General features: G+C 48.3%; 1 protein-coding gene across 3 annotated transcripts in view; it reads left to right on the top strand.

Moving 5' to 3' along the window:
• Positions 1-992: 992 nt before the first annotated feature.
• The window catches only part of SPAG6 (sperm associated antigen 6), a 39,333-nt gene continuing 29,227 nt past the window's right edge, over positions 993-11,098 (top strand). Inside the window, exons 1-2 of one of the 3 annotated variants that reach the window (XM_080582621.1) lie at positions 993-1,131; positions 1,238-1,333. In XM_080582621.1, the coding sequence (XP_080438747.1) occupies positions 1,107-1,131; positions 1,238-1,333 (121 nt within the window). In that variant the 5' untranslated portion in view covers positions 993-1,106. Of the gene's footprint in view, positions 1,132-1,237; positions 1,334-6,447; positions 6,563-11,098 lie in introns of those variants that run through there. The other 2 variants (XM_080582623.1, XM_080582622.1) reach the window with 2 other exon arrangements.

Here is an 11,098-nt window from a genome sequence, read left to right as displayed (position 1 = left end):
AAAGAAAGGGGGACGGAGGGACCCCGCAAGGAGCGCGGAGGGGCGGCGGGGAGCTGCGCAGCGCGGCGGTGCCCCCTCCTTTTAGCCCCTTTTTTACTTTTTTGTTCCCCGGGGGGGGCGTCCCGGGGCAGCAGGAGGGAGATGGGGTCCCACGGGGGGCTGCCCTTCCCCATCCTCATCCTATCCCGTCTGATCCCACACTGACCCTGTCCCCATCCCATCCCCATCTCATCCGTTCCATCCCCATCCTATCCCCATCCCCATCCCATCCCCACCCTCATCCCATCCCATACCCATTCCATCCCCATCCCCATCCCAATCCTATCCCTATCCCAAACCCTATCCCCATCCCATTCCTATCCCTATCCCACTCTCATCCTATCCCCATCCCGAACCTTATCCCATCCCCATCCCATCCCCATCCCAAACCCTATCCCACCCCATCCCCGTCCCCATCCCACCCTATCCTCATCCCATTCCTGTTCCCACCCCCATCCTATCCCCATCCCAAACCCTATCCCACCCCCACCCCCATCCCATCCCGTCCCCGACCCCATCCTATCCCCATGCCATCCCAAACCCTACCCCATCCCCATCCCATCTCAACCCATCCCCATCCCATCTCCGTCCCCACCCCATCCCAAACCCCATCCCACCCCACCCCATCCCATCCCCATCCTATCCCCGTCCCCATCCCGTCCTCATCCCATTCCAACCCCTATCCCACCCCCATCCCCATCCCATCCCACTCCTATCCCAAACCCTATCCCACCCCCATCCCACCCCCATCCCCATCCCATCCCACTCCTATCCCAAACCCTATCCCAAACCCTATCCCACCCCCATCCCATCCCCATCCCCATCCCATCCCATCCCAAACCTCAGCCCCCTCCCACCCCACCCCAAACCCTACCCCGCCCCCCCACGGGGCTCCCTCCTCTCTCAGCCCCCCCCCCCCCCGCCAGGAGCGGAGCGGGGCGGGGCGGGCGCGCTGACGTCACGGGCGGCGGCGAGGCCACGCCCCCTCCCTCAGCCGCGCGGCTTCCGCCCGGTTGCCATGGAGACGGGTACACAGCGCGGCCCTGCGCGGCCGCGGGGCCTCCGCCATGAGCCAGCGGCAGGTGCTGCAAGGTACGGCCGGGACGGGACGGGGCCGGGGGGACGGGACCGGGGCGGCGGGGGACGGACGGACGGGGACCCGGCCCCCAGCCGCTCACCCGCCGCTGTCCCCCCGCAGTGTTCGAGCAGTACCAGCGCGCCCGGACGCAGTTCGTGCAGGCGGTGGCCGAGCTGTCCGCCAGGCCGCAGAACGCCGAGACCCTGAGGAGCGCAGGTACGTGAGGGGCCGTGACGGGCCGTGAGGGGCTGACCCCCGGGATCCGTCCCCGAGCGCCCCGCCGGAGCCCCCGGCGCGCCCGCTGCCCGCAGCCCCGCTTCTCCTCCGGCTCGGGGCACGGGCTGCGGCCCCCCAGGTTCCCCTTTACTCCGAGGGAAGGCTCCCGGCGCGACCTTCGGAGGAGTTTCCGTGGTGTTTTACGCGCCGCGCTGCCGGTGAAGCCGGCGCCGGCTCGCGGAGGCCGGCGTGCCCCAGAAGCAGCTGTTTCCGTGCCGCCTCTGGAAGTCGTCCGACAGTTCCTCGGTGCTTCTTGGCGGCGGGTCGGCTCGGCTCGGCAGGGGACTGGCTTCTGCCACACCGCCCGAACCGAGCTGGGGGTGCTGAGGGAGCGCTGGGAGCGGCTGTGCCCTGCTGCTGCCGTCGGGCAGCCCCGCAACGCCCGCCCCAGGTTCCTGAGCTTGAGCGAGGACAAAGAAGCGCTCCGAACTTAATTACCTGGAAGGCAGCAGGGCAGAGCGCTGTAAATCTGTAGTCGCTTTACCATATGGTACGCACGAATTGATTGTGTTTTGCTTCGTCCCGATTTTGTTTTCAGTGCTTGTTCCCCGGATCTTGTAAAGCTCTCAGTGCAGCCTGAGATACAGTGGGGACAAACAAACAAAAAAAAGAAAAGCAATCGCGTAAATGCTTTCAGGTTTCGGTTGTTGTGATTGCAGCTCTCTGGTAAAATAGTTCTGCTGAAAATCGCTCGCTCGCATCCTTGTTAAGGAAGCGTTTGCTTGGATTATGTGAGTGACACGCTGACGCCAGGCCTTTTGTATTGCCTTGCGGTGCTTCCCGGTTTTGTTGTAATCTTTCAGTGAGATAATGCCACTGCTTTAATTTATACAAATTATCTGCATTTACCAAAGCGACATCTTGGCCGTAGGAACAGATTGCGTCTTATTTGTAAGAAGAGGTCCCTCTGTGGCCATTTACAGTTCTGGGTTTTGTCTGTTCGCAGACAGAGATCCCATTCAGGCACGGTTCTTACAGTTCGGTGTTTTAAAAACTGCAGAAAACTTCTATTTTAAGAAAGCAATCAAAGTGTCAAGCTAATTTTACTTACATTGTATTTCATGATCTTAAAATAATTGTCTGATGTAGTCTGGTGCGTAGCTTTTCTTTAGAACCGATTTGTTGCTCGTGTAGAGGGAATAAGCAGTTGGAGGCCTGAAACCGTTCCGTGCCCAGCCAGTGTTGGTCTGAGAGTTCACTTTACAAGGATCAGGCTCTGGGGTCACGATGTGGAAAGGTGCCTTTGTGAGCCAAGAAGGATGGCAAGCAGCATTCTGGTGCTGAGCTGCTTCTCTATGGGTTTTGAATAGATTTTCAGATGGTAGAAAAGAGGGGAAAGTCTGCAAATGTAGTGTTTCCTATTGCAATTTATTCGAGTGGCTGAGGCCCACAAATATTTTACCTTGTTCTCCCAATCTTAGCTTTTAAACTTATTTATGATGATATAATTAAAATAATAACTGTTAGTTTTGACCTTTTCAGGATGTGCTAGAAACAGGTTTCAAAACCTCCCTCTAAATGAAGCGTGATTAAGTGCTTTAAAAATGACTAACACAAATATTTAGAGGCATTGCTATGTCTAGCAGGATAACTGGCATGCATTTTGTGGTCTTGGTCCAGCGAGCTCTGTAGCAGTGGCTTGAGAAGGAAAGATGTCTGTCTACACATGCACCTCTGTATAAATCCATACATAATAGGACTGGGGGGCTGATTTTGTATTCTGGCAAAGAAAGTTAATTATTCCTTAGGGAGATGGCGGTTTTAAGAAGATGCAGAAAGTCTTTGCCTGCTGTCATTTTCCATTAGCTTCAGGAGTCAGGGGCGCTTGGCGGGGTTCTCCTGTTGGATCTCAAAGGCTGTTGGGGTTCGGTCTTTTCCCAGCTGAAGCAGAAGGCAAGATTGCACTGACTCGAATTTGAACCAAATTAAGCCCTCAAAATGTGCTGAAATGTATTCTTGTGAAATCGGCCTTGGTTTATATTCTTGGGTATCCAAAGTTCAGGCTGGTGACTGTGAAATACCAGTGCCCAAGGAATAAAGCATTTGGTTCCATTTGAGAAGTAGTTTTGGTAAATGCTAAGTATCTTATAAAAACTAAGTAGTAGTTTGAGATCATCTTGTTCTGCTCAGAGATTTCTTTGGACATGAAGCTAATATTGTGCAAGATGGAAGCGTGTTTAAAAAACAGCTCGCACTGCACTGCAAGCCCAGCTTTCGTGGCGTTACAGCAGGCATGGTGCTGTTGTTGCAGGTGAGGAGGTGGCAGCAGGAGACTGCAGCATCAGAGGGAGCAAGTGGCCAGGGTCGGGGTGAAAGTTTCTTCTACTGGTTTGGCAGTTGAGAAATGTTACGGTACCATTCCTGTGGTGTGTCCTCTGTGTAATCTGCGGGGGATGCCAGTGGGGAGGGAGCCAAGTGGAAAACCACCTCTTTCCAGTGCCTCTTTCTTCTGAGGCTGCTCTGTCTAACCAAGCTCTGGAGCTGCCTTTGCACTCAAACCCCAGAGGTGGCTGTAACCAGGGAACCGCAAGCTGGCCCTGGGCTCCCTGGCACATTTCCAACGCACTGGCTCTGCGTGTACAAGAATGTCCAAGGGGTTTTGTTCCTGGGAGCTCAGCGGCTTTCTTGTGACGGGGAAATGCAAGGAATGATCAGAGAAATTCCTTTTTCAGGACTCATTCCTGTTTGTTTTCCAACAGCTCTCGGTTCGTGCTGCTATGGTTTTGTTAAGGTTGTTCCTTATGATTAAATACCACTATGAATAATGACTGCAAGATTTTTCTTTTGAATGCTTAATTAACGGATACGTGGAAAAAAAAATCCCAAACTCCTAAACCTCTTCTGTTTGGTAAATGTAAGCTCGGAACAACGACAGATGCTTCATTCATCAAATCTCATTTCTGGAGGACACCTGACTGATGGGAGAAGCTGCTATGACAGTAACAGCTGTAAACATATTCTTTAGAAGCAAATCTATCCCTCTGGCAGCTACAGCTCACGATGTTTGGTACTGTTATGCGTCATCAAGCCCCGTATCCTCTACTAGAAACCAACTGTTTTTACTTACAACAGCAGGTGAGCTTGAGCCCTCTTGCACTGAGATTCAGGCAGCATTTTTTTTTTTTTTAAAGAAAATTTAGGAGAAAATCTGAGCTGGTTCCGGTATGTTTCTGCGACTGGTAGTCACTGAGGGTCTGCGTCTGCTTCCTTCATCTGTCTTGGGAAGTGCAGCACTCCGTAAATCGCCCCTTAGAAGTAGATACTTTTTTTTTTTTAGGCATTTATGATTCAGTATTAATAAATGCATCGAAATAAGACTTGCATGACTTCTGGATATTCATTTTTTGTGTTCTCCCGTAGTAAGAATTAAATATTTATTTATTCATTTTTGTGTTACAGCCGGTGGTGACGGGGTCATTGCTTTTAATGTTTATGTTTAAGGATGCGATTGGGATTAAGAAACAGTTTTAGTTCAGCCACTTTGAGTTTGACTCTAAAGGTAGTTCGAAGTCAGCCTTTCGTGGGTCTGATCACACTCCTCAGCATAACAGCTGTGGAAGGAATAGAGAGAAGCAGGTTTGGGATATGGACAAAGAAACTAGAAGCCATGTGGTCTAGCAGCCTGGGTGTTGTTGTCCTGGGACTGCGTGTGCTGGCATCCTGCACACCTGTGAGTGCTTCTCGTTTCTGCCAGGGTTTTGTTTTAATGCCTTGAGCAGATTTCTTCCAGTTTTCTGTTCCTTGGCCTTACCTACTTGCTGGCCAGTCTTCAGAGCTCAGCGAGCCAAGTTCCAGAATGTCAGTGTGAGGGAGGACACCGTCTCAAACCCTTGTGGCACGGCAGGCTTCCTTCTTCGTGGTCTTGTCCCTTTGCAGCTGAAGGGCAATGCCGTGCAGGTTAGTTCTTGCCCAGCCCCAGAGCTCCTCCACTGGTCCCAGGTTTTAAGTGCTGTGTTCCCCAAGCCTCGGAGTTGTTTTAGGAGTCTTTATTTTTACAAAAATGCTGTTCAGATATATTTCCCTCATCCAATTACATGGAGTCTTTTTGCCTGTACTTCTTTCAACTTCTAGTGTATATATTTGAACAGTGGGTTTTTCAAGAATATGAAGGTATCTGCCCTGAGAGCACAGTGCCTTGTAAAAAGCCTGCTGGGAGGATGGCATGTACAGGAGGTTGGCTGCCAAGTTAGCTGTGCGCAGAAGGGCCGCTCCCTTACAGCAGCTGTGTTCCTGCCCTGCCTGGATCTCACAAGTGGACGTGCACGGGTAGGCTCCAGTGCCCCCACGCAGCCAGCTCCAACGTTTGGGCTTAAGCACCCTCTGCTGCGAAGGATGGACTTATCCTCCTTGTTGTAATTTTTGGGTAAAAGCTTCTTGAGCTTTAGCGAGAGGAGAAGCGGATGGGGAAATAGAAGCATGCAGCGTGGGGAGGAAGGCAGGCGGCTAGCTTTGGAGTTGTAACGGGCCAAGTGAGGAGAGTGGCGTTCCCCAAAGCCTGGCGGTGCGGTTGTGCCTGGTGAGGGAAAGTACCAGAGAGATGACAAAAGAGGAGAAAGTAAACGTATCCGAGGCTGGAGGACTGCCTTTTGCTGTAAGTCAGTCAACTAAAAGCTCAACTGCTGCGGGATTCCCCCCCCACCTCTGCCTCCTGGCCTGTTCAGAGGAGACTTGCAGGTAGGAAATTCAGAGGTAGAATTTGTCGGCAGCTTCTGCACGGATGGCAATTAAGAAGCAGCAGCTCCTTGCGACCGCCTTGGTTTTGGTGTGGCTGTGAAGAGCTGTGTGGTGACCACTTACTAGCTCTTTGAGCAGTATTTTCAGCAACTCAGCCCTCTTGAAACAGGATTAGTTCTGGTCCATCAATGCCGGAACAGCCAAATTGGCTTTTAAGGAGGGGAGACTTACTGCTGCTTGTTTCTTCAGAGTTCTGCAGCCCTGCTGCTGCACCCAGCCTGCGTCACGTTCCACACCATCTGGCAACTGCTTGACGAATTACTTGGTTACCGGGAGTCTCTGTTACCGAACTGTATTTGTGTTCCCTTTGATATCTGAAGGACTGCGGTTGTGTTGTGCAAAGACGGGTCCTTTCTCAGGGCGAGTCATGCTGGAGGAGTTGGTACTTGAGATGTGCGTCGTGCATGGGCCATGGAAGGGACTGTGCCAAGATGAGTGAGTATGAAAGCTCTTTCTCACTGTTCTGGGAAGCTTTGTTTCAAGTCCCTGACTTAAACCTCACTATTTCTAGGAAGGGACTGTTGAAGGTAGGGTGCCGGGGTGAGACAGAAATAAGCTTGCATTTCATTTCCTTGTCGAATCATCTGAATTGGATGGGCATCAGGAGTCATGAAAAATCAAGGTGATACAACGAGTGTTGGAGCATTAGTGTTAGATCAGAGGCTGTTCGCGGTATAACAGCTGGCGTACAGAAGTAAGAGGACAACATTATATTTGATCCAAAGATAAGAGTATGTCAGGAGACAATAGTAGTGTAGAATTATGTTTTTTCATGCTTGCATTTAAAAATGGAAATACTGTTTTGAGGAAGGAGAATGGGGTGGAGGCGGCCATCTTCAGGTGCAAAAATTGAGAGAATTTGAAATCCAGAGTGATGTTACTCTGACTTGTTCCATGTTTCTGAAGTCCCTAACTTCAAGTTTCATGCGGGCTTTGCAGGAGGTAGGGAAAGAGAGTAGGTGGATTCTGCCTGACTTTTCTGCCTGACTTTCAGGTGGTTTTTCCCCCCCACAAAAAAGCCAAAATAACCAAATGAAGTCTGCTATTTCCAGAGCGATGACTGTTTGTTTGGCTACAGAAACTTGGAATGAAAAAACTTGGGATCTGCCGCTGCCTCGAGCATGCCTTTTTTTTTTTTTTTTTTTGTGTCTCCTCCAGAGAGGCGGCAGCAGTGCTTGCTTGCTAAAAGAAAGTGCATCAGGCCTGGGCACAACAGCTCCACTTGAGAAGTGTGCTAAGGGTGATTCAGCTGCTAAGTGTGTCATTCTTTGAAACAATTCTGAGTGGGAAACTGAGGATAGAAAGGGGAATCGGTCCTTGCCTGAGGTCAGTCAAGGTTGTGTGATGCAAGAGAGAATATTTGGCAGTAATTCTTTGTTACCCTGTTTCTGAGTTGCTTGTGGGAACCCTTCCAAAACAGATCTAGTCTAATGGTCTAAATGCCTTATTTTGTAGTTTACTTTGTGTTGCTGCCTTTGAATTAGACTTAATGAATTTTCTACCTCTGTCACAAGAGGCTCGTTTAGAAGATGGCCAAAGAGTTCTCCTAAAATTTTGGGCAGCAATATGCTGCTATCCCTGCTCTGTATGGCCCTACATCAGAGGAAGCTGTTGGATGTTTCTTACCTATGTTACCTGAAAATGCTGACAGGAATGATGGCTTGGACTTCTTTGGAGAAGAAAGTTAGACTTTGCTCTAGACCAGGCAGTCAAAAGAAAGGAAGAGGTTGACTAGAGGAGCTCACCAAATGCAGCGGCTGTCTCAGGTGAGAGCAGCTGGTTGGGCCCGGGGCAGGAAGGCTTCCTTCTGTCGGGCACGTTGGTTCTTTCCAGCGCTGTCTTCAAAAGTTGTAGAAGGAAAGGTCGTCTTTGCTTTCCTGTAGGTGTTTAAATGGAGACCACATCTCTTGGAATTAGCACTTCTTCGAAGTGCTGTTGGGAGAAATACTCTTTACTGAGGATGTAAATATGAAAATGAAATAAATGGAAATCATGAATAAAATGAAAACTTCTCAAGCAGTCTGTCTTGCTGCGGAGTCAGATTGAGATGATGGATATCATCATGATGCAGAGAAAGGAATTGGTTGCAGAGAATGTGAGAAGTGGAGGTAGAAGCTTTTAATTATGTTCAATGCACAGGCATAATCTAGGTCTATATGATTCTCTAAATTCTCAGTCAATTTGATGTCAACATATGGCTTGTACAGCAACAAGAATTGATTTTTCTTTGTCTTGTTCCACCAAAGCTCCTGTCATGACGATTATTTGTTCACTGTCTTTTCTTTCATTCAGACATCACTTTGGGAAAATATGTTCTCCTTGAGAATCAGTACAGTTTCTATTTCTTTCTAAATCTTTTTCATCCGTTCACTGTTCTATCAGCCTTGCTTTAGCATTTTATGTCTTTTCTTCCAGCAGTAACTCCCGTTTCACTTTTCATCTCTTCCCTCACCTTCAGTTGCATCAGCTAAAATAGTTTGTCGTCTTAAATGTCATCATCAAGCTTTACGTGCTTTGTACCACAATGAAACGATCGGTGCTGGTCATGGTGAGGCGACGCTGCTTGGAAGCGTTTTCAGGCTCAAGGCTTTTTAGCATGTTCTAAAAGCAAAGTCTGAATCAGCTCCTCTTGAAAATACAAATCGAAGAAATCTCCTATTTGGGACAACTCAAAGCTCATGTACATGTAAACTTTCCTGCGTGTGGTTTTGCATTTTGCAGTGCCTAGGTATGCCATGCAGGCTAGAAACACGTCATGTCATCCGGAGCTAGCTCATGGGTTCCCCTGCTGTACATTCATTCCGGTCTGTTTAAATTTCACTGACTTTTGAGACTGCCTTGGTGTGCCACCTTGGCTTTTTTAGGGGCAGAACACTCACTACATGCTGAGGTGTCCCTTCTTTCCCAACCACTTTTAACAGTCTCTTTTTTTTTTTTTTTAAATCAAGCTTTATTGATATCAAAAAGTAAATCTTGTTTTTGTATCATCTCACCTTAAGGGTTCAAATGTAATATAAATGCAAATGTCAGTACAAGTGTCCGAACTGGGGGCATTCCAGTAAAGCAGGAACAGCGCAAAGAGCTGGAACAGCATGAGGTCCCGCAGGAATTTCAGCAGGTGTTTGACCATGCAGCTCATGTTAGAGGGAAGGACAAGAAAATGCTTTCCTGTACAGGACACAGGTGACTTTTAGAAGATTAACTCACTGTAGATGATATATGGTGTTGGTGCTAATTTGCACGCCTTTCTGTTTTTTTTTTCATTTTTAATTTGTCCTACGAGGTTCTTAGTCCATTTTAATATGAAGTATAGCTTTCTATTGAGACCTTACCTGCCATTTGGAAGAGTTTGTGAGAAGATACCAGCACAACGACCACGTCCTTAAATAGTGCTTCCTGCCAAGTGCTGAATGAAATCACACTGGAGGAGCTACCTTCGTCTACTGCTGCCCAGGAGGCCTCTTTCAGCTCCCCTGGCTTTGACAGGAATGTGAGCAGGCACCAGTGATACCACAGACCTATTTCCGTAGTCTCTATGTGTACATGTTCAATTAATCACAGCAGGACTATTTTTGGTGTTCTTGTAGTATTATTAAGACATCACAATTTCATTTCCCTTTTCTTGTGTGTCCCCATAAGACCTGTGGTGTTTTGTCTTGTGAACATCCTGGGAGGCTGCACCCACCATGGCTGGGCAGCTTCTGGTTGCGGTGCTGATCTTCCCAGAACAAACTCATCAAGGGTCAGCGTGGCCTCCATGGTTACTTGTCTCTCCTGTCCTCCCTACCTCTTTTTTAGAGCCAGCAGTGGATTCTTAGGTTTTCTTCGTGCTGGGAGTAATTTGGTTATAACTTAACGTGAATGTTCCCTGTGAGAATTGCCCTGCTGCTCAATTACTTTTTTGGGTCTTTTTTTAGGGTGCTCTTCTGTACAGAAGTTTGCTCTGGGTATACCTTATTTAATAACTTCCATCCTTTAGACTATTCCTTGCTCTACACCCCTCAGTTTTTCCCCGTCTTGGTGTGTCAGTTCAACATCTTAGAGTCATCTGCCATTAGGCAGTGATCCTACTGTTGTGGGATTGTTGCACCAAAAGATCTTTGTTTGGCCCTCGAGAAGGGAAGTCTTGCTTTCTTCCATGCTCAGCCAGCTACATCTTTATCTGACGGAAACAAATGTAGTGGAAAGAGCAAAGAACGGAGGCAGCTGATATGGAGATTTTTAATTGTGGCTCTGGTGTTGGTGTCCTGGTGTAGCACTTTCACAGCCCCAGAGAACATTGCTTTCTGGTTAACTGTGAAGCTCAGAAGTATGAATTCATGCAGCTGGCTGTTAGAGGGACCCTGCTTTTACAGAACTGCAATACAAGCAATGTTCCCTTTATCATTTGTCACCTTACAAATGATAATCTTTATGTAACCACATGTATCTTGCTTATATCCCTACTAAGAGTCTTGGTTTAACTGTAGGAATAACTTCATGTACGAAGTGCTCATCTTTGGTCATCCTTGTTGCTTTCTGTTCAACCTTTTCCAGTTCTCCTCTAGGGAAGGGAATTAAATGCAGAATGGATTTATGCAGTAGCATAGTGATGGGCTCTGTTTTGGTATCTCTTCATTTCTATATAATACTGAATACCCTATGTACTTCTGTATGTATATATATACCTTTTTTTTTTTTCTTGCTACCGAGCAGTGAGCCAATATCTCCATGGATCTGTCTGTTCTAGCAGTGACATCTTTCTCCTGAGCGGTAGCGATCTGTTTGTATGTATGGGACATTGGGGTTGGCTTTCCCATATGAGTTTGATTTAACTTGGCGTTTTATTGTCCAGTCATCCGGTCCCTAGTATCATAGTTTTCCTCATTGCTACTACCTTGAATAGCTTTGGTTTACCAGCGTACATTCTCACCTCCCTGTTCATGCCCTCTCCCAGATCACAGAGGAGCACTGAAAGGCACACGTCCCCGC

Source organism: Anser brachyrhynchus (assembly GCF_964034855.1).
Source record: "Anser brachyrhynchus genome assembly, chromosome: 2".
Taxonomy (NCBI): Eukaryota; Metazoa; Chordata; class Aves; order Anseriformes; family Anatidae; genus Anser; species Anser brachyrhynchus.
This window is presented reverse-complemented; position numbering and strand designations above follow the sequence as displayed.